The sequence below is a fragment of the Mus pahari genome, chromosome 1 (genome assembly GCF_900095145.1).
Source record: "Mus pahari chromosome 1, PAHARI_EIJ_v1.1, whole genome shotgun sequence".
In the NCBI taxonomy this organism is placed as follows: Eukaryota; Metazoa; Chordata; class Mammalia; order Rodentia; family Muridae; genus Mus; species Mus pahari.
In genome coordinates this window covers 10498418-10524046 of record NC_034590.1, presented here as the reverse complement: position 1 = coordinate 10524046, position 25629 = coordinate 10498418, and the positions used below count along the sequence as shown (strand labels likewise).

General features: G+C 47.2%; 1 protein-coding gene across 5 annotated transcripts in view; it reads left to right on the top strand.

Moving 5' to 3' along the window:
- Positions 1 to 25629, top strand: part of Znf536 (zinc finger protein 536) — a 461189-nt gene that overhangs the window by 192982 nt on the left and 242578 nt on the right. For 3 of the 5 annotated variants that reach the window (XM_029541285.1, XM_021206197.2, XM_029541295.1), the window contains exon 4: positions 14041 to 16218. In XM_029541285.1, coding sequence (XP_029397145.1) covers positions 14043 to 16218 — 2176 coding nt within the window. In that variant the 5' untranslated portion in view covers positions 14041 to 14042. Of the gene's footprint in view, positions 1 to 9452; positions 9511 to 14040; positions 16219 to 25629 lie in introns of those variants that run through there. The other 2 variants (XM_029541279.1, XM_029541302.1) reach the window with 1 other exon arrangement.

Sequence of the window (25629 nt, the reverse complement as noted above, 5' to 3'; positions counted from 1 at the left end):
ATCCCCTTCATTCTTTCCTTTCATTGACTTATCACGTTTACCCAACCAGCACTCCATGTACTATCTACACATATATCTACCCATTCATCTAAGCACACTTTTAACTATACATCTACACTTCCCTCCATCTACCCACCCAACCATCTACTCATCCATAGATGCATCCATTTGTTCTCCCATTCACTGACATATAATCTTGTTTTTCCATCCACCCACTCAATCAGCCACATTTTTTTGTTTGTTTATTTGTTTATTTGTTTGTTTGTTTGGTTGGTTTTTCGAGACAGGGTTTCTCTGTGTATCCTTGGTGTCCTGGAACTCACTCTGTAGACCAGGCTGGCCTTGAACTCAGAAATCCACCTGCCTCTGCCTCCCAAGTGCTGGAATTAAAGGTGTGCACCACCACTGCCTGGCTTCAGCCATTTTTTTTAATGCAGTTTCCTCTATATCTACTGCATAAATATTTTCCATTAATATTCTGAATATTTTATAATAAGTAATTTAAGCAAAACAAAAGAATCGGGGTGGTTCCAGTGTTTGTATGGGTAACAGAGATGTTGCTACAACCATCACAGAGTTAGTGGCTAATGGAGGAGGCAGAGAATAAAGTAGTAGCTATTCTGTATCTGGGTAAATAGACAAATGAGTTATCAACAGCTCAGCCAATCTCTTTTCTCTATCATTGCTGGGCATGGCAACCTATGGAGTCCAGGATGCTAGGGGTTAAGTGGCTTCATCGGTTGGAGATTGTACATGCTAGGTTCTGGTTAGTGGGATTGGAGCAACCTCTCCATGACCTTATCAGTCTGTCTCTGATTTCCAAGAACCTGCCCGCTCTGCCTGAAGGGCACATTGGGATAGGACACTCTCCTGAACCTTCAACAGGGTCAAAGCTTGCAGCTGCAGCAGCTGTGGAGGGGCATGGGACAGAGAGGAGAGGGACGGGAGGGCAGGCAGAGAAGCTGAAACATGGACCCAGATGCAGGCATCACAAGCTCTATGCTAGGGCCAAGTTGGATTCTGGAATATGAGATGCCAAGGCTTGTCTTCAAGGACGGGGAGCTACCTATAGGTCAATGGCAATGTGCAGGTCCTGGGGTTGCCCCTGCACGCAAGGAGTACATGATGTTGGTGTGAGACCATAGCTTCTAGTCATGGGGCCTGACTGCAGCTCATTTTTATCCCTCCTCTCAATTTCTTTGTGCTCCAAGCCAAGCCACTTGTTCTTTGTCTTTCACACATAACCTGAACTGAGAGGAGAGCACTGAGTAGGTTCTAGTCCTCTGAGTGCACCCCTGGCCTTTATTGACCTTACTGTACAAAAAAGAAGAGAACAGGGAAGCATTCTTTATAGTGCACAGTGGCAGGAGACTCGAGAGGTACCTGGAACACCGGTGTACAGGCAACACTCAAGGGGCGCACTTTCACCTGCCTGTACACATTTATCAGTAATGGAGCCTGCTGAGCATGTGGGCTTCTCAGAGTGGGTCTAGGGAAACCAGGGCAGAGATCTGGTTAGAGATCTAAAGACATTACCTCAGATGAGGAGGGGGAGTAAGATCAATATGTCCTGATCAGCGAGACCATTATAGACTCCAGAGGACTGTTGGACACCAGTGGCACCAGCAGCAAGTGTCTTTGAAGTGAGATCCTGAGAGGAATACCCTGCTGTGGGGTTCAGATCCTGTTGCTAATGAAAAGGACAGTTTAAGTTTAAAATGGTGTGTCTGCAGGTGGTATGTGCATGCAAGGGCAGTACTTGTGGAAGTCAAAGGGGGCATTGCCTCCCCTGAGCTGGAGTTATAAGTGGTTCTGAGCAGCCTGATGTGGGTGCTGGGAATTCTGGCCCTATAGAAGAGCAGCAAGCACTCTTAAATGTTGGAGCATCTCTCCAGCCTGGAGCAATATATTCTTAGCACTTGTTGTTGGCGCCTTCTGTGGCCCAGGCATGCAGGACAAGGTATAACATTTCCTTTACCATGTCATAAACCAGAAACATTTGGAAAAATCCAAGGTGGCACATGGCTGGACCCCTCAGAGTGGGCACAGAGAATCCTGTGCTCAAGCTGTGCTGGGTTTGTGTGAGCACAGTGAAAGAGAACAAAGATGGCGGTGAGATGGGGGTAGGGAGAGGGCTGACAGCAGAGTGGGAGCCAACTGCTTCCTATATTAATCCATCAAAACTCCACAGCTCCACTACTTTTGCGCGACAGAATGTCCAACCCAAGACTACCAGCGTGCTGTGTTGATTTATATGAGTGTGCAGTATGTAGGTGTCAGCTTCAGGTACCATTTGACCCAGAAATTCAAATTATGCTAACAAGAAGGCTACTTATCTCCTTTAGTTCCCCAGCAGTGGCTCTGGACTCCAGTGCTGCACATCACTGTGGAGACCACAGTACACATTTCTTATATATTTAAAAAAAAAAATGGCTGCTGTAGCTCCAGATCTCACTCAGAGCAATGGAACCTTGTAACTTCCTTAGTTTTTTTTTCTCTTGTTGGCATGAATTAGGTCACGTGCTGAGCGCTGACCCAGTTGCTTAAGGCAGGGCAATGGAATTTTTTGACTATCAGCAACTGATTCAACAGTCAACCTGGGGACTATGTTTGGTTTAGCTGTGGGGTTGAGGAGAAGGGAGAAGACTATGCAGGCTCTCTGGCACACAACTGGGGTGGGGGAGTAAGGACCTGTTTAGTCCCCTGCAGTTGGCTGAGAAACAGGCATTCAGTTTACTGTGTCCACCATTGCTGTGGACACTCATATACAGAAAATCCCAGACACAACCAGGAGTGTGGAGCCTGGGATGGTGTTTCCAGAGAGCTTTCCCAGGTAGGGAGTTGGTTTTAGTGATAAACTTCCTCCCACCAGAACTGTGTGTATGTGGTACTCATAGCCAGTACCTAGCGCCAGTACAAGTGTGACCTGGGAACCCCACAGAGGTGATCCACTTGGCAGTATTTTTGCATCTCCCAAAGAAGCCACAAACAGGTAGAGATGAGCTGCCCAAGGCATATGAAGAACTTGAGTTACAAAACACCCTGATTAATAAAAACCTGCTATCGACTTTAACAGCATTACATTTTCTGCTATTTATAATTAGCCTTTTCTGGAAAGGAACTGTATCTCTTTAAATTTGTGGGGTATTATGACTCATGTAGTTCATGGGTCGAGGGTTGTCACATTACATCACGTCAGTCTGCTGTAACACGACACAAAGCAAACACACCAAAGAACAAGGGAAATATTCTGGCCATCCTCCTGAGCTGGGCTTCTAGACGGGGCATCTGCAGGGACAACTGGAAGAACCTGTCTTTGGAATGTTTTCAATCCTAGGTCCACTGGTATCTTCTTAATGCATCCTGGGAGAGTCACATGCCAGAGGATGGCGGGACTCAGGGGTCTGAGGCTGTTTTCTGAGCATACACATCATTCCTGGTCTCTGTAGAGGTCCAGGGAGACAGCGGGAGACGGATGAACTGATTTCCTAAACCCTGTAAGTCACTACTCACAGGACATCATAGGACCAAGGGCCTGAATGTTGTCTATCTAGAGAAAGAATTCTGAGAAAAAGAAAGTTGATGAGCTTGAAATCCAGTAGAGGGAGGTGTGCTATGGACATATTTTTGTAGCTGAAAGGTGAAAAGTAAATCCACAAGGATCTGTGAATGGACATCCATCTCTTCCTGTTACAGCAAGGCTTCCTTTATCCATCTGTTCATTCATCCTTCCACCTATTCATCCTTCTATCCCTCCACCAACCCATCCATCCATCCATCCATCCATCCATCCATCCATCCATCCAACCATCCATCCATCCATTCATCTACTCATTCATCTACTCTCCCATTAATCTATTCATCTACTAACCCACATAATCATCTGTCCATCCATCCATCCATCCATCCATCCATCCATCCATCATCCATCCATCCACCCATCCATCCATCCATCCATCCACCTACTCATTCATCTACTCTCCCATTAATCTATTCATCTACCAACCCACATAATCATCCATCCATCCATCCATCCATCCATCCATCCTCCATTCATCCATCCATCCATCCATCCATCATCTATCCATCCATCCACCTACTCATTCATCTACTCTCCCATTAATCTATTCATCTACCAACCCACATAATCATCTATCCATCCATCCATCCATCCATCCATCCATCCATCCATCCATCCATCCAGTCGCCTATCTATCCACTTATACCCACAGCCACTCATCTTTCCACTATCTCTTCATTTACTTAGCATCTCTTAGTATTTCTGAGTGTCTAGGAATTAACTAATGGAAGTGGCTGATACATACACATGGCCACTAACTTACTGTATAAACTTAGATGTGCTATCCCAGCTTCTGACGTCAGATCACCTACATGTAAACAGCATTTAAAGTGACTAGGAGCTAGGTAGTCTCTGAGACTCCTCCAGCTCCACTATTTTTGTCTAAGCTCCCCAGGGACCATCTCTGAGGAAGGGGTACACAAAGCTACCGTTCATGACAAGTGTTGCCCAGGCAGAAAAGAATGTAGGAAAGAGGGATCAGAAGTAGAACTGGCTGGTGACAAGAGAGGTTATTTTCTGGAAGTCTTTGTCGTGAACTCTGCTTAGATGAGCACCAGGGAAAGTGTCAACTTTCGATCTTTGACTGCCAAGATTAAATGGAGACATCTCGTGGATATTGGCGAAGCAAGGATGTTGGGGGCTGGGAGAGGTTCTGGGTGTTCTGCAGCAGCATGAGCCGCAGAAGGATAGTTTCCTGGGAAGAAGTGCCGCATGCTTTCTTAGGGCTGCTCTGGGGAAAGTAGAAAATACAAGACGCCGTGTTCTGACATCAGAAACCCCTTTGCCGCCTGTGATTTCACCATCTATTTGGGAGAACTTTCGGGTGTTCACCTTACTGGTCTATCTTTCTTGGTATGACCTTAACAGCTCAGAGCTTCAGATTTTGGAAGAAATATTATGGTTCCTGCATGTCCTCATTGTGTCTCAGGGAAGGCAGTGTCTTGGGCCCTCGGCCTACTGTCAGAAGCCACATTCCTTCTTCCCAGATCTACCCTGGGTGTGTGCTACTCTGTGAAGGGAACTTTAAAGTCTGAGTGTGATCCTCAACATGGCGATTGTAAATGGCCTTTGTTTTGAGGCTTTTGCTTTCTGGTCTGGAGTGACATTTTTATGGTCATTAGCCAAACTCTGCGTCTCTTGTGAATTGCCTGGTCCCATAGCTTTTGTCTGGGTTTCAAATGGAGGTGTTCAACTTTTTCTCATTAGTTGAAAAATGCTTTCAAAAATAAGGGAGCTAAGCATGTTAACCCCTTGGCAACCATGTATGCTTGTGACCATTAGAGTTCCTGAATGTGTGGCTCAGTGCAGGGGGAAAGGTGGCTGGAAAGAGATCAAATCCCTGACATGTTGTGGTGCAAGATATATATAAGAGGAGGAAGAGGAGGAGTGGGAGGAGAGGAACAAAAGGAGGAGATGCTGGGGGGGGGAGGAGGAAGAGGAGGAAGGAGAGGAGGAGGAAGAGGTTAAACAGCTGTAGCTTTTGCAATGTATCTGCTCTGTGCCACACCCCCTTCCAGGGACTTTTCCATCAGTGACCTCCTTCAGTCTTCTACTAGCCCAGCAAAGGCCATGCCAGCTTGGCCTGGTGATCCACCCAGTATCAGGGGCTAAGCATGTTGAACTGGGCACCCAATGGCCTAAAAGGACTTTGGTCTTGCTTGCTGTTACAATCAGGAGGACACTTAGGCTATGCACAGATGTTACATTCAGCAACAATGACATGTGTTTAAGAGATGGTACATATCTGAGCTCTTGTCTTTTATAAGTGCCCTGTGAACAAATCTGCTTGGGCCAACCTCTTCAGAACTAGTTCTCCTTTGGTCAACAGGACATGTAGACAGTTTCCATTGTATCTAGCTTTAGGCGGAATCCAATCTGAGGTGAAATGAAAAGAACCCAGTCAACCTGTAATTCTACCCCAGACTGCTCAGATGTAACCGGCTTTAATGCAGGGTGAAGGGTACAGGAGAGAAGGGTCCCTGGAGCCCTTGGGGCAGGAAGCATCTTTCACTGGTGCACCTGCTAGCCACCTTGTTCCCAGAGCACTGGCTCGGGGTGGAGGAGGATGCTTCCTTCCAAGGCCACAGGCAGAGCGGGGAGCCAAGGCAGGTTAATAGGGGATTAAATAGCTAACTTCCTGCCATGACCAGCTTCTGTTTAAAAGGGGAGCTGAGAAAGCCAGAGAGATGGGAACAATCAATACACATCTGACAACTGCTGCTGTCTTCTCCAGTTTCACACCATCCTGGTAAAGGGAAGGCTTCCCTTAAAGGCATGTGGAGGCAGGGCTGCTCTCCACTCTGCTCCCCTCCTTTCATCCCCACTTCTTTCCCTCTCTTCTACTCTCCTGGTCTCTTTCCTCCCCTCCTCTTCTCTCCTCTTTTCCATCTTTCTCTCCTCTCTTCCTTCTTCCCCTCCTGTCTCCTTCCCTTCCTCTGCCTACCTTGTCTTCCTCCTCTTTACTTCCCTTTCCTCTGCTCCCTTCCACACTCCCCTACCATCTTTTCCTTTCCCTTCCCCCCCTTCCCCTCTCCTCTCTTCTTTCCTTCCTGATTTCAATACTGGACATGAGCACATTGGGATAACATCAATTTCAGAGAACAAGGACCCAATTCACTTGCCCATGGCTGTGGTTTTTCTTCTCCTTCCTTGCACTGTCTGAGTGAAGGATCCAGCTTGTGACTGTTGCAATGCAACAAGAATGTATGTGATGTTAACATTAAAAGTAGCCTACCCATTGGCCTTTGCTCGGGCTCTGGAGTCAGGTTTTCCAGATGCAGACTTTAATCATTGAAGCCCCAGCTTCCTTATTTTTTACCATTGTAATGGTGTAGGCATCTACCACATAAAGTTATGTAAGGTTGACAGGAACCAATAACTGTGATATGCTCAGCACAGTGTTGGCATGTGTTTCCTTAGGAAGGAAAAAGATGAATAGAATGAAGATACCGTTCATCATGTAGGCAGTTGATGATGACGGTAATGGTGGTGGAACATCTCAATGGTGATGAGTATAGTCCTGTCACTTAACTTTCTCATCTTTATGACCCCAAACAAACGAACAAATAACAACAAAGAGAACAACTGAAAAGCAGTAGAGATTTGACTCATGTTTTCAGAGTAGACTTTTTTTTTTCACCTCGCCTTTTGGCTCTGTGCATTTGAGTATGACCTCATAGCAGTGGTAAGGCATAGAGGAAAAGGCTACACAACTATGATGGGCATGAAGAAGCAGAAAGAGTGAAGAAAGCACTGGGGACCAGGTGTAATCCTCAAAGTCTTGCTAACAGTGACCTGTTTATCCCAGTTGGGTCCTACTTTCCAAAGTTTCCACCACCTCCCAAATAACATCGCTAATGGGAGGCCAACATTCAATATGTAGATTTATGTCTGAAATTTTGTATTGAAACTGTAACAGTGGTGATGAAGATGGCAGTGAGGACAAATGGGTGGCCGTGATGATGGGGATGCTATTGTTCTTCTTCTGAGAGCTTACTCTGCCTGTCTGACACTCCACAGTCTTAGCAACCTGATCATGCTCTAATCCCATCCCTAGCACTCATTTCTGTCTCCCGCTTTGCGTGGTATAAATGGCTGGAACCCAGCTCAGTTCTGTTCGTGTTCTCTATTCTGAATCCTTTGGGCTTGTCTCTTGTCTCATCTGATGTGTTCCTTGTCTGTCTCTAGTTCTGGGCTCAACCCAGAACTCAAAAAATAATGTGAGAGAATTCTCTTCTCTGGAGAATGAAAACCACCTAGTCTCCAAAGAAAGCCTTTTCTATTCCTCTTCCCTCTTCCATATTCTCTCATATGTCCACTAACAGGGATGGTCCCTCCTGATCCATGCTGTGCCAGCTCAGCCAAGTCCCAGTCACCATCTGAGACACTAAAGGCCTTGACCTGAGGAAGTTTGGAAGTGTGACCCTCAGCTCCAACTTAGCTTTCTCCATTACATGATTCCTAACACCTACAGTCTGATTTGAATATCATGTTCTTATTAATAATATATTCAGTGAGGTTTTTAACTATCTCTGGTCCTGTCTCAAAGCATTGCCTACACATCAGTCAAAAAATGGAACAGGTCACCCATGCTGGCCTCTTGTTTATCTATTAATCATCTGGCAAGTAAACCACTCAGTACCCTGCCCACCTCGGTAATATTTGTGATGTAATTTGTTTGGATGCCCAAATGTCACCAGCGTTGATTGTAAGAGCTGGAAAAAAAAATGTACTTGCTTAGCACAGCAAGCTCTAGGCCAAAATGTAAGCATGAAATCTCTGTTTTATTTTTGTAATAATGTTTACAGCTGTTTAATGACCCCGAGAAGGTTCAGTAGTCTGGCATTCTGTATTTCAGAACAGGGGTACATGATGCTCAGAACAACCTTAGTTAAACAGTGAAACATCAACAATTGGGAAAAATTGTATTTAATAAGCCATTGTGTTTTAGGTGAACTTGTTTAATTATTGCTTAACTTATGGAGAAGAAAGCAAGGTGGGTTGCAGGATAATACTGGGGTCTTTTGACTTTTGGGGAGATGGATGTCTCCAGAACTGTAGGCTATGAGTTCCCTTTGAACACTCAGTCCTTTTGGACCCTCCCATTCCATTAATGGAAACAAATCCCAACTGTGCACGGCAACCCAGGTGTGGGAGTCCTACAAGATGTCCGAGGTAACACCTTTAGCCACTTTGATAAAATAGAGGATACTTAATTGTGCTTGGCTAGACAACAATATTTAATTTTTAAAAACATCTACTCGAAACAGTTATTCTCAAAGTCCCTTTATTTCCAGCCATTCTTTGTCATAGTATAAGGATAAAACTCTGCCCTGTATCTTACTGGCAAGATCTGTATTTTTGAGACAATTCATGAGATATTCTGTTCCCCCCATGCTTGCAAATTGGAACCGTGGTTTTTGGTTTTAATTTTGTTTTTTTTTTTTGTTTGTTTGTTTGTTTGTAAAACTTACTTAAACTCATGGCTGCCAGCATTTCTGTGTCCTGATAGTTTTAAATTTCATTTTGAGGGAAAGATATAATTAGGTCCTCTTGGAAGAGTTAAGTGAGTGCTTCTGTCATTGATATTACAGGAAATAGTTTTGAACGGAGTAATGCAAAAGTGAAAATAACCATCAGCTCAATTGAAGGCAGCAGAGTGGGCCCTGGTACCTGCAGTGAGGGGCTGGTGAGAAGGCATTCTGATGGTCTGGACCCAATGGCAGGTGGATGGTGGGATTGCAGAACTCAAGGAGAAAACGTGGTTTTCTGAAGCCTTCCCTAGACCCCTGCTTGTCTGCAGAGGGAGAGTCCAGACTTTCCAAACCCTGGTGAGAAATGTTGGAGTGGCTGAAACTCACGTGCTGAAACTCTTCATCAGTATCCACCATGACATTGAATGCCGTGGGAGCACCTCACCATGACCCAGGGTAGGTCTGGGCCAGGTAGAATGTAAGCGTAGTCTCCGTGACCTCTAACTGCCATCTCCAAGGAGGGCAGGTGTCTGCCTTTGGTAGATTTGGGTGATTATGTACTGACTGATCCCTTCCATCAGTCAACCCGTGCTTGGTGATTCACATCTTCATATGCTCAGGGATGGGGCCAAGCTGTAGGTCAAGAGCAAGCTATTCTCAATACTGGACAGTTATTTTGTTTGTGTGGATGGTTGTGGTACTAGGGATAGAGGGCCTTATGTGTTTGAGGCAAGCATTCTACCTCTTGAGCTATACTGTTCACTGCTTTACTTCTTTTGTTGTACCCATGTGAAAGTGTTGGCCGTAGTGCTCCGAAGGCCAGGCTGCTTGCCCAGTTGCCTGAAGGCCTGGATCACCACACGGCCTGTCCCCTGTTGGCCCACGACTTCTTGACGTGGGCTCCCAACTTGTACTGAGCCAGGCTACTGGTAGAGGAAAGAGTGAAGCCATGGACTAAAGCGTTCCCTGGAAAGTGAATGTCAAAGTTCACAGTTATGTGTGGATGTGGGCACATAGGGTGGGGGGAACAGGTCACAGTCAGAGAGTAGCTGTATGGCCCATGAGGGAGCAGTGTGTTCCCCACAGGAAGGCATTCTCTGTGCATTCGTTCCCTGGAAGGCTAGGGAAATGAGTAGTAATACTCTCCATAAGAACAGTGGAGCCCTCGCAGGCAGCCCACCTCCTCCAGTCCTGTGAGCGCCTACAGCAGCAGCTGGATCCAATCCTTTAATAGTAGGATAAATGACCCTTAGTTTCCCATGGTATGCATTTATGCGAGCTGCTGGAGTGCCACCATTGAGGAATCCCTGCCTGACTCTTGACAATCATAGTTGATGTGATGTGTGTGCTTGGCTACATGACTGCACGTGAGTGTACACACACACACACACACACACACACACACACACACACACTCATGCATGCATGCACACATACAGAATCTCTCCCTAATCTTGAACATAGTCCTTGTAGGTACTTTCCCATCCCTTCCCTGTGATGGTCTTTGGCACACGACACAGGTACATTAGAAGGTTTATGACCAATACTTGCTGAATGGCTGAGGTGAGGCCTAAATGAATTGTGGATTGCTAAGTATGGAAAAGTTGGGACTGGCCCAGGTTTTGTGAGTCCCAGGCCGGGCCTGAGGCCAGCTTGTCCTGCCTCGGCTGCTTTGGCCCGGGGACAGAACATCAATTATTTCATACTCTTTCCAAGAACTCACATCCCCCTTCTTAGCAGTGGCTTGGAATGGCAGCAGCCTGGGCCTACCTGCTCAGGAAAGCTGAGGATTTAGAGCCATGCTCTGATGCAGTGCTACAATGCAGTGGCGCTATCTACCCAGGTTTCATGCAGGCTTACCTCAGGATCCTGATTCCTAAGAGTGTCTTCTAGGTGCTGGCTGGTCCTTCTGAACACACGGTCTCTGTGCTGGTTAGGTCCTTTAGGGAGTGTCATTATACTGCCCAGAGTAGGGCTGGAAAAGATGGCTAAAGATTGGGGTGATCCCTCTAGGCAACTAGAGGGAGAGACATGGCAATGAGGTAATCTCTGGAGGTTTTAGACCTGCAGCTTCTGAACTGTAAATGTTCTTGAACTCATAAAAAGCTGAGACTGAAATGAAGGTGAGTTCCTTGGGGGCCTAGTTGCTCCTCTAGCTTGTGATTCTCGGGGCTGTCCCTGCTCATCCATTTGTTGGACGAGCCAATTGGCCCTTAGGGTTTGCTGCATGGCAGGCATCTGCCTTCAGAGAAGCACATGCATAAACTCGAGGACATGCTGGCCAATTCAGGAGGACTTCAATAAAGGGAGTTAGAAGATGAAACAGAAAAAAAAAAAAAAAAAGGTTGATGACCAGCCACCATCACAGTGGGTGCAAAGGACCTGGTGAGCTCAGACACCTACATCAAAATGTCAACTCTGGAGATCTGGGAAGCACGTTCTAGGATGTAATTTCCCCCTCCTCCATGAAAACATTAGTCATGGTATGAGGAAAAACAGTGTTGATTTAAACAAACAATGGCAACAACAGTGAATGTTGTCTTCTGAGCAGAATAAAAGCATGCCATACTCAAGGCAGACTTCAGGACTCCGATGTTGAGCTGCTAGTCGGTGAAGGTGGGCGTGGCCTCCAACTTAACACTCCTAGTCCAGCCTGACTGTAGCCTTGTTGCTTATACACCCAACCTCCTCCTCTGTCTCTGCTGAACTGGCACCTATCCTCAAACCACCCGAAAATAGAATCAAGTCTCCTGAGCTGGCCAACTGGACAGCCCTTGGAAGCAGGCCAGTCATGCTGGCATTGATCGCTTCAAACTTCCTAAGAGCTACGGGTGAAATTCTGTGGACTAGCATGTGTTTCCAAGGACATAATTCACATTTGCTCAAGAGAGGAGCCAGCATGGCTTGATGTGGCTGAAAGGTGCAGAGGGGCCCCAGACTAGGCCGTGGAGGCCACTCATGCCCGCAGTTGCTACCTTCTGGGCAAGTCCCTCTCTGATCACCAGTGGGTGCCACGACTCTGTGCAGCCTGACAGCAGTATATCGTCAGTGAGTAATAGAGACTGATGCACAGTGAGAATTCGGTAGGTTTGTTGAGTAAACTCTAGAATATCCATGACAACCTTGCTCCTGACCAGTCTTCAAAGGGAAGATGACAAACTGGAAGTTGTTTTTAACTACAGGTGAACATGCCCCTCTGAGAGGATGTGTGAGCATGTACAGAGTTGACCATGCCATCATTGGATTGAAGTCCCCCTCCCTCCTGGAACTGAACACCCACTTTGTTACTCTTGCTAAGACCCATGCTGTTCCTCTCGCACTGGAGACCCCTATGTCACACACTGTCTAGTCTATCTGGAAGGCAGCCCAGCAAACAGCAGACTCCACTGCTGAATGTACTTGCCCACAGTTGATAGCTCTGGCCCTACAAGGCCCCCAGGGGAAGTTTCTTGGTTCCACAGTTTTGGCTAGGGTTAAACACAGGGTCTCTGGGCCTTCTCGCTCGCCAACACATTGAAAGACTGGACTCTAAGGAGATGCACACAAACCCATTCTATAAGCAGGAAGTGAACCTGGACTCCTCCGGGGGGAAGGCATGTTTGAAAATAGAAGGACTCCAGGCCCGGGCTCATTGCTTTCCAGGCTAAGCACCCTGCAGGCTCTGATGTGGAGGAGAGCCTGCCCTCTGACCCATCTAGAACAGTCTGGTGTTTGCTGTTCTGCACAGGCAGTGGAGGGGGCAGAGGGGACTATTAAAGACAATTACGCAGACTAGCTTTGAGTGTTTGTGTTTAACAAACAGCTTTGAGTTCTAATTTTCTGCAAAACACATACTGCAGGTACAATTTGTACTCATTACTGTATATTGGGAAAGTTATTAAAAACACTCAAACTTGGTTGAGACTTCCTATGGCATCGTCCCTGGATTTTAATTGGTTTTTATCTAGTTCTGCAAAAAGATCTCTTTAAGGCCAATCAAAGTCCCTAGCTCGACTGTCTTGCCAGCCAAAAGTCAGGGAGAAACCGTTATATTGTATAAGTCTACCTCCATCCAAACACCAACAGCCTGGAAAGTCCACCAGGAGGCCATCAGGAGACCAGGTATAGGATGGACACAATTGCCAGATGACAAAAAAAAAAAAAATCATCAGTGTTTCATAACTAAGGGTTAAATTTTAATCTCTGAGGTTTGCAAAGCTGCTACTAGCAGTCTCCTTAAAATTTAATATACCTCGTTAATGCTTCCTTGCAAACACTGAAGGATTTTTATGATTATAATCATGTGTTACAGCACCTAGTACTGTTTCTAAGCAGCATACTAATCAGCTTAATGAGATATTACTGCACTTTTTGTTGACTAAAGCAAAATCTCTTTTATTGTTCTAAAGCCTGTCCTTTACTTTATTTTTTCCCAAAACATTATCTTGTTTTATTATGTACCAGTAAATATCATGGTATTGGCTCTGTTTTTCCCCCCCTTTGGCCAAATCATAAAATGATCTCTTTCATCTTAGACTATTGAGTGTACTAAATATAATAAACAGAAAAGAAATGCCCTGTTGGTCTTTCAGAGAAAGCCACCCTGCTCTAAGGCAAACTTTGGACTGAACCAACAGGTAGAGGAACTTTGTGAAGGGAAAAGAGAATTTGTGGAACACGCGGAGCCTTGATATGTTATTAGGTGTTGAAAATAGTAAAATATTAATAATTGAAATGTGAATGAATAATTGCAGTCTGTAAATAGAAAAAAAACAAGGAGGATGGTCCATTTTCAAAACAAATTGGAGGACACTGCCATATTGTATAATTGACATTTAATAATTCATCTTTTTATTATTGTTTTTGACTCTAATTCCTTAACATTATTATGGGTAGGTAAGTCATGAAATGCAAACGTCCGCCCCTCCCCCACCCAACCTAACTGATGCTATTGCTTGTTCCAGCCACTGTACCTGGCACAGAACTAAACTCTGCTTTTATTTCTAGGGATGGAAGAAGCGAGTCTGTGCCTTGGAGTGTCCTCGACGGCACCGGAAGCTGAGCCTCATCTGAGCGGCCCAGTCCTCAATGGCCAGTATGCCATGAGCCAGAAGTTGCACCAGATCACTTCCCAGCTCAGCCATGCCTTTCCTGAGTTGCACCCGCGGCCCAACCCAGAGGAGAAGACACCTGCGGCCCTTGAGGAGAAGGCCCACGTGCCCATGAGCGGACAGTCCATGGGCAGCCAAATGGCGCTGCTGGCCAACCAGTTGGGCCGCGATGTAGACAACAGCCTCAACGGGCGTGTGGATCTGCAGCAATTCCTCAATGGGCAGAACCTAGGAATCATGTCTCAGATGAGTGACATTGAGGATGACGCCCGAAAGAACCGGAAGTATCCGTGTCCTCTGTGTGGCAAGCGTTTCCGGTTCAATAGCATCCTCTCCCTGCACATGCGCACTCACACCGGTGAGAAGCCATTCAAGTGCCCCTACTGCGACCACCGCGCGGCCCAAAAAGGAAACCTCAAGATCCACCTGCGGACCCACAAGCTGGGCAACTTGGGGAAGGGTCGCGGGCGGGTACGTGAGGAGAACCGTCTGCTGCACGAGCTGGAGGAGAGGGCCATCCTGCGGGACAAGCAAATGAAGGGCAGCCTGCTGCAGCCGAGGTCTGATCTCAAGCCCTTGGCACATGCCCAGCAGGCCCCGTTGGCCACCTGCAACTTGGCCTTGCCTCCCAACCATAGCGTGCCCGATGTAGCCCACCCGGCACCTTCCCCCAAGCCGGCCAGTTTGCAGGAGGACTCGGTGACCCCGGCTGCGGGCTTCCGATGCACCTTTTGCAAAGGCAAATTCAAGAAGCGAGAAGAGCTGGACCGCCACATCCGCATTTTGCATAAGCCCTACAAGTGCACACTGTGTGACTTCGCCGCCTCGCAGGAGGAGGAGCTCATCAGTCACGTGGAGAAGGCCCATATCACTGCGGAGTCTGCCCAGGGCCAGGGCCCCAATGGTGGGGGAGAGCAGTCAGCGAATGAGTTCCGCTGTGAGGTATGTGGCCAGGTGTTCAGCCAGGCCTGGTTCCTGAAGGGCCACATGCGCAAGCACAAAGACTCTTTTGAGCATTGCTGCCAGATCTGTGGGCGGCGCTTCAAAGAGCCTTGGTTCCTGAAGAATCACATGAAGGTCCACCTCAACAAGCTCTCGGTGAAGAACAAATCCCCCAGTGAGCCTGAGGTGGCGGTGCCCATGGGTGGCCTGTCCCAGGAGGCCCATGCCAACCTGTACTCTAGGTACCTCTCCTGCCTGCAGAGTGGCTTTATGACCCCTGAGAAAGCCAGCCTGAACGAGCCCTCTCAGCTCTATGGCAAGGGGGAGCTCCCGGCCAAGGAGAAGGAGGTTCTGGGAAAGCTACTGTCGCCCATTTCCAGTATGGCTCACAGTGTCCCCGAGGGGGACAAGCACTCCCTCCTGGGCTGCCTCAACCTCGTGCCACCCCTGAAATCCAGCTGCATTGAGCGGTTGCAGGCAGCTGCCAAAGCTGCAGAAATGGACCCTGTGAATAGCTATCAGGCCTGGCAGCTCATGGCCAGGGGCATGGCCATGGAACACGGCTTCTTATCTAAAGAGCATCAGCTCACGCGCAACCACGAAGACCCTTTGGCAAACGCCGGAGTTCTGTTTGATAAGGAGAAGCGGGAGTACGTGTTAGTGGGAGCAGATGGCTCCAAGCAGAAAATGCCTGCTGATTTGGTTCACAGCACTAAAGTGGGCAATCAGAGAGACCTGCCAAATAAGCTCGACCCTCTAGAAGGCAGTCGGGAATTTTTGTCACATGGGCTCAACCAGACGCTCGACTACAACCTGCAGGGTCCTGGGAACATGAAAGAGAAACCCACTGAGTGCCCGGATTGTGGACGGGTTTTCCGAACCTACCACCAGGTGGTCGTGCATTCTCGAGTCCACAAGCGGGACCGCAAGAGTGACGAGGACGCTCTGCACGTGGGTGTGGGCCTGGAGGAGCGGCGAGGCTCAGGCAGCGACCAGGAGTCCCAGTCAGTGAGCCGCTCCACCACACCTGGCTCCTCTAACGTGACTGAGGAGAGTGGGGCTGGAGGTGGCCTGTCGCAGACCGGAAGTGCCCAAGAGGATAGTCCGCACCCCTCTTCACCATCTTCCTCAGGTAGGTTGGCAAGAGGAAAGGGGATTAGTAGAAAGACCCTGACTCCTGCCCCAAACTGCTTGGTTCTCTGCACACTGGCCTCAGGCCTTAAGATGGTTCTGTGGTTAGTGAAGTTGGACCACAAAATGTGGCAGGCTGGAGGCTAGACAGTGTCTGTTTCCTTCAGGGTGATGCCTTACTCCAAAGACAGGGCTGTCCTTTCGACCTTGAACCATGGCTATCAGCAAAAGACAGCTGAATGTCATTCCCCGTGGTAAGGAGGGTAGCATGCTTTTTGATGGGCTCTCTGTTTGCCCTTCCCCACCGCTGTTCAGTTCCATTTATAGTCTAGCCTGGTTCTTACCTTTGTCTCTGGAACGCAGGAGCTGACGTTTGACTCCAGATGTGGAGGGTAACCATTCCTAGCTAACCCTGTAACTGTTTCCACACAAACCTTTCTTTTGAGAGTTCTCTCCCAGCCTTCCTTCTCTACATCCTGTCCCATTCTGCAATTCCAGCCTGGCCCTCCTGCCCCAAAAGCCACAGTACTTTTCCTCTGATTGTTTTAGCCAAGCACACAGAGGTTTGAAAACACAGATGTACGCCTGCGCGCCTTCCACTGCGCCCGCCGCGTTTCACGGGCGATACAGTTCTAGGGTCTAAAATAGCAAAGCAGAAAAATCTGTCATCAAAAATGTCTATGAAATGCTGAAGCATCCTAGCCCTGTTTTGGGGGGGAGGGGGGAGAAAAGAAATGGAAGGAAGGAAAAATAAATATACTAATCTAAGATGTCTAAATTAAAATCGCTACCTAAGAACAGGTAAGAGGTTGCCTTCATCTGTATTTCCAAAGTCCCTTTACTAATGGATAGTAAATTGAAAGTTATATCTCCAGCCCTTTATAAAGAAAGCACCTTGCTAATACTGTAATCATTCTACTGCCTAACAACAGAGGAAATCATGCCATAACAAATACCCTGTTACTAATGGCAACATTGATTTCTGCAATCAGCCATTAAGTCTAGAAAATGAAAGACAGTTTGAGGCACCTCGAGGCATCGCGTTGCCCACTGTTAAAGATGTGGCAGTGTGCTGCTAAGGGTCATTTTTTAAAAGTTCTCTCTCTCTCTCTCTCTCTCTCTCTCTCTCTCTCTCTCTCTCTCTCTCTCTCTCATGTGTGTGTGTGTGTGTGTGTGTGTGTGTGTGTTCTGTTATTTGGCTGTTAGTTCTGTTGTGGAGGCGATTCACTGCTGTATTACTAACTAGATGCCATTACATTTTGTTGATGTTCTCTTACTTCAGCTGCAATTTCTTCTGGAACAAAACTAGTACTAGAATAGAGTGTGTGTGTGTGTCTGTGCGGGAGCGCGTGCGCGCGTGCATGCGTGTGCTCACTCACGAGTGTGTGTGCTGGCTTATTACAAGCCAGTAAAGAATTGTTAATACACATAAATCTGAACTACACATTCCAGAGATTCCGATAGCACTTAATGCTGCTGCTTAAATACCCATGAAACACACTGTCTGCTCGTGGAGTCCTGGACTCGCTGGCGATTTATTACTGATGAGACGCTTCGGGAGAGTCTAACAAGGATGTGAGGACCACAGGAGGATGAGGTCACACTGCATGGAGGGGGCCTTGTCTGTGAGGGACGTTGGGAAGTTGTCCTGTCTGTCGCTGGAGGGCAGCTCTGTCAAGATGGGTCCCCACGTGTGGGTTGGTGAACTCCAGGCTTCTCTTCCCTCTCTCCAGGGACTCTTTCCAACCTCTTGGAAAGGGGTCTCTTCCACTGGTGTGTACTCCACTGTACACAGGGCCAGAGGTCAGGAAGCAGACTGGATTCCCTAAGTTTCTGGAGCAACATGGTCTTCACTGACAGATTCCATTCCCTCTCCCAGACCTGCTGAAGCAAGAGGGCCTTAGCATAAAATCGAATACCAAATGTTCGGCTCGATTAAGGACCTGTTTACTATGTTTTTATCACCTCCTGGCCAAGTGAGAGCCAGCTGCTTGCTGCTTCCCCACCTCCAAACACTCTATTGGAAGAAAAAGCACACACCAAACCCCAGACGTATTTATTTATTGTTAAGAGAAGCAAACTTTGTCAAAAGCAAATCATACTTGGGCTGGCATTAGCTCTCCACTTTATGTTCCTTGGTGAAGGATTTTTACAGTGAATACTGATTCTTTCATTCAGGGTCTGACTTCTTTGTTTTTCTTCATATTCAAATCAGACACTTTCAGAATTTTCTGAGTAAGTGGGGAAATGGACGGCGTGCCCACTCTGCTGCGCAAATCAGCTGTGTGTCTGAGGACATTCAGGGCTGGCTGGGATTTAGGATTCTCCACCAAATCTGGTCCATTTTTCCCTCCGTCTAACAAGTGTGACTTGTGTAAAGTGCGGTTCAAAGACGCATTTAAATGAAACTCTTGACACAATGGTATTTTTATTGTTACCTGTTAGAAACCTGCAAGGTGAAGGGGAGGGGAAAATTTAAGCCCTTAAGTATAGAAAAAAAAGTACTTATTAAGGCTTCTATTAAGAAATAACTGCAAAACACGGCCTTACAAATTTCTCAGAGTGCATAACAATGTCACAAAACTTCATTTGCATGGCTTGATTCTTTTTTTGTTGAAAACTGGGTCAGTAGGGCCTGAGAAACTATTTTTTCAGATCTTAACCAATGAATTCTTCTTTATAAATCGCTGCTCTTAACATGATAGTAGTTTTGAATTCATCATAAAAAAAAAAACCTTTTTAGCAGAGCCTCTTAGAATAGATCTCTAGAAGAAGGCTTACAATGAGTGGCAGAGACGTCCTTTGTTATCTGATGTAATTCTTTGCAAAGGAGGATTGGGAACCGAGTGGCTGTTTAAAAATGTCTTGCTCAGACCGAGACGAAGAAGGGGTCAAGTTTGCAATCAAACAGTTATTGCCGAGATGGGCGACTGTCACTGGCTAGGCTAATGTGGGATGCAGCTGTTTGTTATGTGAGCAAAAGAATGTTTGAATCAGTGAACATGTGAAAATGATTCCAGTGAACCAGAAAATGTGTTTGTTCTTTTGCCTCTCCAAACTGCTGGGAACCGAGCGTAAGATCAACCGCGAGAACCAGGACCTCTGACAGGCAGAGGGGTCATATTTTCTAACAGGAAAGCAAGCAACAGGACTTGCCACACAGATCAGCCCCCCCCCCCCATCTCCCTTTGTTGTTTTTGTTTGTTTGTTGTTTGATTCATTTATTATTTCACACCATAGTACATGTCGTTTGTTTCTGTGTGCAATGCAAAGTGAAACTATTTGGAGAGCGTCAGCTTATACATTTTACTCTTTTATGACATTTAAAAAGCAGGGTCTCTGTTCTGAAGCCTCCTGGCTCTCTGGCTTGCCGGCAAAGGCTCTGATGACATTAATCTCTGCATCTTTCCCTAAAACCTTCTCTCAAGCCACCGCTGCATCCCAGCTTCTGCTCTGAGTCAGAAAACAACTGAAGTTCTGTTTCTTCAGATTTTGCTTTGGAAATCATGCTTAGTATAATTAAAACTTAATGTACTAAGAAACGATACTGTTCATTATATCCAACAGGGCAGTTACCTTCCGAGTCCCCCATCATTTTGGAGAGGGGATAATTGAAGTGTTGATGGTGGGAAGGGGGTAATTGAATGCATTGACCCTCCGTTCATTAAATAAAGTCAGCAAAGTTGCATGATCAATGGAAGCCAGGGAGGGAGAGATACAAAGATGGAAATATCGTTAACCCCTACTTCTTCTGCTCTAGCATTTTGAGTTGGACAAGGATTATTTGATCAGCTGGACTAAAAGCCTTGGGGGTCGGTCTGCTTTTGTTGCTAGAATGCATTCCTGAGATGCTGGGTCTCCATCCCGCCTAGACCCATTGACCACTGCATCAAAGGCCTTTATCCACACCTCCCTGCAATACATTGGTGATAGTGATATGATAGATTATTTCCTTTCCCACCTTCTTCTCTCTTGTGATTCACCTCCCTGCCCCCATTCAAGATAACCACTGCCTATTCCACACAAACAAATCCAAGCACTCAAAAGATGTTTTTAAAAACAAAAAGAAAAGAAAAATCTCAGTCTGAGGATTAAGGTCTCCCACCCCTTTTCTTTCTTTTCTTTTTAAAAAATTTTATTTCTTTTTCTTCTTTCTTTCTTTCTTTTTTTTCTTTTTCTTTTTCTTTTTCTTTTTTTGCTTGTGCATTCCAATTGTTCTTAAAATATTTGGCAATGTCAATTAGTAACTGAGCAGAGTTAGCTGATGAACACAATTTTCCAGTAGACTGAGCACCCTATTGTTGCCGAGCGAACAGCAGATTTCTGAGGTCATTATCATTCGCTGGTTGCTTGGCCCAGCTGCTTCCTGCTGCAAAAGCCAAACTTTATACTGGAGCTCGGGGATGGCTGCAGCAACAGGGGGCTGGGAGGGGGAGAGCGGAGCTGGCTGCAGAGCTAGGGCCAGTCGTTAGCAGCAGAGGAAACAGAAAGCAAAAGTTGAGAGGCCATTCCAGGAAAACTGCGAGGGGATCAGACTCTGCCCCCTTTGTCACCACGTTCTACCTCCAGGAGGGGAGATAAAGGATGCCCCCAAGGCATGGTGGCAACTGACCTCTTGTAGGGCCCAACTTTGGGGAACAATCGTTCCATTTATAAACTGCCTTAAGAGTGTTTAGCCCACGAGAGAGCATGGGTACCACTCCCTCATAGATAGATGAGACACTTTCGTTTTCCATTTTAAAAAGTCATTTGTAGATGCCTTTAGAAACTTGAAGATGAGTAAGCTCAGGGGTGGCAGGCAGGAAGCAGCGGCCTATCATTTTGCAAAGGAACCTTTGAACAGGAGGTAGGATGAAATTCCCTGAATAATAAAATTTCATAGGAGGGGCTCACTCCTATGCCTGTCAGCTTTTTCTTTCCCCCCACCTGACTCTGGACCTCCACCCCAACCCCAGATTCATGGAGTTGAAAAGCTGCACTATTTTATTTTTAAAGCTCAGCTGTTAAAGCCGTACACCATATGCAGCCCTTCCGTCCCGCCTTGGGAGCCTGTGCAGGCGGCCACTGTGTTTGTGGAGATTTAAGGAGGCCCAGCCTGTGTGTGCCATAGCAGTGCCCAGGCAGGCGCTGGCCAAGGTCCTTCCTCCAAAGTTGTTGATTTGGTGGCCTCCTGCCTGGATGGATACACTGGCTGAGACTCCTGGGGAATGTCAGAGAGGCCAGGAGTCAGAGGCCTGGGCGTCCTCCCTCAGCCTTTAGCTCTTCATGGTCCTGAGGTGGTCCACTTACCTGGAGCAGCTTATGATGTCAGCTGACAGTCACTGGCTGTCACTTCATCTCCTTCCTCCCATGGGAACCGAACGCTTCCCAATACTTCTTTTTCATCAGCTTCCCATTCCAAGGTGGATTCTCGCTGCTTTGTGTTTAGCAGCAACTATTTGCAAACATACAGTGACACTCAGGGGCTTCTGCTGTTCTACTTGGCCCCCTTGAATGGGGACTGTAAGCCCTGCTTCCTTTGAGGCTGCATGCTGGCTATCCCTTAGCAACCCAGCCAGAGAAAACTGCCCTTAGCTCTGACAGTCTTCGCATCCGAAGTATAGCAGAAGTGATTCTGGAGGCCTCCAGCTTCCCCTGTACTCTTTACAGTTTGTGGACACCATCTGGGGCACAGTTGATTAGATTCCAGGCCTATGCTTGCTCGAGGCCCAGCCAATGTTCAGTTGATGGGCTCAGTTTACCCGGTGTGCAGACTGGGCACCCTGTGGTGATTCCCTCTTTCCCCCTGGACCTGGGAGACACCCAATATGCTCCACGGTGCTCCCCCAATTGAGCAATCAGTAGTCATAAGTAAAACACGGGGGAGCAAAGGGCAGGCGACAGTGAAGCAAAGGATTAAACAGTCAGTTTGGAGAAACATGTGAAGGGTGCAGGTTCCCATTAGCTTGAATGGGAGTTTCCAGTTCCCAACCCAGCTGCCTGCCACCCCCTTTAGGTAGTCTGGGGCTAGAATTATCAATTTGCTTCATAAACGGGCACAGTTAAGTTTGTCCAGAAGCAGGCATAGGAAGAGTTGCCTTTCACCCATTCCTGGTATCTTTAGGTCAGTCAACCCCCCAGGTTGACTTTACCTGTGCTGAACTGGTGCCATCTGTGTGCAGGGTCCTTGGGGTCCTCCTGCTCGCCCTAACCCCGTCTTCATCAGGTAGCCTATCCTTTGAATCCCTTCTTTGGGTTGCTTTGTACCTTGCATATAAGAAGTACATTTTCTGGAAAGGAAGGCTGGAATGTACCTTAATTTACCCCTTGGAGGTCCAAATTTCGTGTGACCTTTGGGAAGCTGGGGAGCAAGGCTAAATTTTGAGTCCTCAGTTTTACTATGGAATACTCCACCAATTCCAGACTCTAGACTTCCCAGGATACTTGGGGATCTCAAGATGAAGAATGTGGAATCCATTGAGAAAATCCATTGAGAACTCTCAACTTTTTTTTTTTTTTTTTTTTTTTTTGAGGGCTGGGGTGGGGCAGCCGCTAGGGAGACAGGGTTTCTCTGTGTAGCTCTGACTATTCTGGAACCAACTCTGTAGAATAGGCTATACTTGAACTCAGAGATCCACCTGCTTCCACCTACTGAGTGATGAGATTAAAGTCATGTGCCAACACCACCTGGGTAGAACTCAACATTCAAAACTGCCACTTCGTAAGAGTAGTATGGAGTCACACTACTTCGTAAGAGTGGCCTGTGAAGTCAGAGAAGTGTTTTGACTGTGGAGCTATATGTAAATGCTGAGGGTAAGTGTTTAAAACAATCGTGGAGATGGACAGTCGGCTCTGGGCACTCACCTAACTAATGGTGACAGCACTGAAACTTGTGCCATCTGTAAACCTGGGTTCTTCTGGTCGCCCTCCTAGGACCTCACCACCGGTGTGGGTATCTGACAGGCATTTCCCATCCTTGTTGATGCGGTAAGCATGGCCTGGAAGAAAAATGACTGGCAGTGACTAGAGAGTACACAGAAGAGCCCTCCAAGATGAATGGCGCGAGGAGGGTGGGTAGGCAGGTGGTGGGGGCTTGGATCTCCCCAGGAATGATCATGGCTGCAGCTGAGAAGAGCTGAGGGTCCCCCTTGCCTTTTTCTGGCAGGATGGGATGGTGGCAACATTTACTTAAGCTGTGGAGTCTGGCACAACCGCATCTAGGCGCCATCTGGAAGGCCCTTCTCGGAAAGCCACAGACCCTCCCCACGGAGCTCAGAGGAGCAGCACTTGGGTAGAATTGGGGGATTTTTTTTTTCCTTGGGCATATCTTGAGCATCCGAGCACCTGAGTAGGCTGAGGCCCCTCCTCTGGGGCTCAGCATAGCTAAAGTGCGGGCTTTCCCTCTGCACGGCCCTGGTTAATTCTAGAGGCAGACCTGGCTTAGGTTGGCCTTGTCAGGGGGCCACTAACTGTCCCGGCTGCCTCTCTACTTGTTTATTTGATGTTGCATGTTGCTTCTTGCCTTTGCTCAACTGTTCTAGCTAAGCATAGAGACACCTTGGAAAAACAAGGCCCATTAATGTAATGGAACGATGCCTTCCTTTAAATTCTCTGGGGAACAGGATCTAGAATTCAGTGGCTAGGCCCATGACAAAGAGGGTCCAAGTATACAGATGAGATACCACTCTTTACCTGATTTGCATCTTCAAAGGAAACACCAGTGTCCTGAAGCAATGAGTGTCTAAACTTTGTTGGTAGCTACCTGGTGGGTGGCTGGGGCTTCACCAGGAGCCCTGCTGAAACCAAGGGGAGCGGTTTGGGTGCAATTCAGCTGGCTTCTGTTTGCCTTTTCCTTACCAAGAGAAAGTGAGGGCTTAGCTTCTTGTGGGGCCCTTGGGGCTCTTGTGTGACATGTGACATGTGTCTGAGAGAAGTGAGAGACACAGCACAAGCTGACTCCTTGGCTCTGATGCCCACCACTACCCGTGGCAGGGGTGGGGCAGGTGGGAGGGGCTTCTCCCAGAGGATGAAGAGCACTGGAGAGCAGAGTGCTCTCTCCAGTGAGGGTGTAAGGAAGTGTGTCATGGGTGGCCTTGGTTATAGTACCTTGTCACCTGCTTCCAAGGATCTGGGCCATTTTTCACAATCCTTGTGAGGCAGTGCATCTGACTGAGAAATCCTGCTTCCCTGTGACAGGCCTAGGACAGTCCGCGGAGGAAAGCATCCAGTCTCTCATAGAGGCGTCTCGTACAAGTGGAATCCTGGTTGACACTCCACCCATTTCTTTCCTTGTGCTTGGACTCAGGTTCAAAGCCATCAGATGCGTGAGGAAGCAGGGCTGCATCACAGTGTTACCTTTATTAAAGCGTCATGTAAGCTTGGTGGCCCTTGAGTGTGGTGTGCCGCTTCCCTGTGCTTTCCCCTGCCATCCTGAGAAGCACTTTGGAGCTTTTCCAACTTGCCCATTGGTGAGCTCAGTATCAAAGTGGACAGGGGTCGCTCTCCTTGAAGAACATGTCGGATATAGTGTTGTCTTTATCAGTAAACATATTTAAGATTTTGATAAAGCCACTTTGTCTTGTTTTTTGGTTTGCTTGTTTATTATCCATAATAGTGGAAATGATCTTCCAGCTGGACCATGTCGTGATGTCATAATCCCGGGTGAGGGAGGAGCCTTGGCTTGGATAGTGCCATGCGAAGCTGGGTCTGAACCCTCTGAAAGGACCTTCCTCTGGAGTGAGGGAGGCCACTGCCCCAGGCTGCTATTTTTGTTTATTCTTACTATAAAATGGCATTTAATCACCTCGAGTATTTAGAAGATACAGATAACTTAATTATGTTGTTTTGAACTAAGCATGGTGGCTCATGCTTGTGAACCTAACACTTGTGAGGCTGAGGCAGGAAAATCTCAAGTGTGAAGCCTACCTGTTGGTGATGCCGAGGCCAGCGTAATCTCCATAGCCAATAGTCTCCAAAACAGAGCGTTCTCCGACCATTCAGGACTTACCACCGAGATGATTTTAATGTGTGCCTTTCCATTCTTTTTAATGCACCTGACAATGTGGCTAGTGAGGAGGTCACATGACACAGATTCCTGCGTAAATCTCTCCTAAGGTATATGTTCCACATTAGGTTCTGCAGGGCACATGGTATTCATAGTAAATACTCATTGCCCCGTAACTAAAAGGGCACAGTGATGTTCCAATAAAGCTTTTTTAAGCATTCAGGCTTCAGTCCTATTGTAGCAACTATCCTTCTGTTTCATGTTTGCCGTTTCAAGACAGGATCTTGCCGTGTAGCCCAGGATGGTCTCAAACCTGAGAACCGCCTATCTCTGTCTCCCAAGTGTTGCAACTGGATGTGCACAGCACCATGTGCCAGCATGTATACACACACACACACACACACACACACACACACACACACACACACA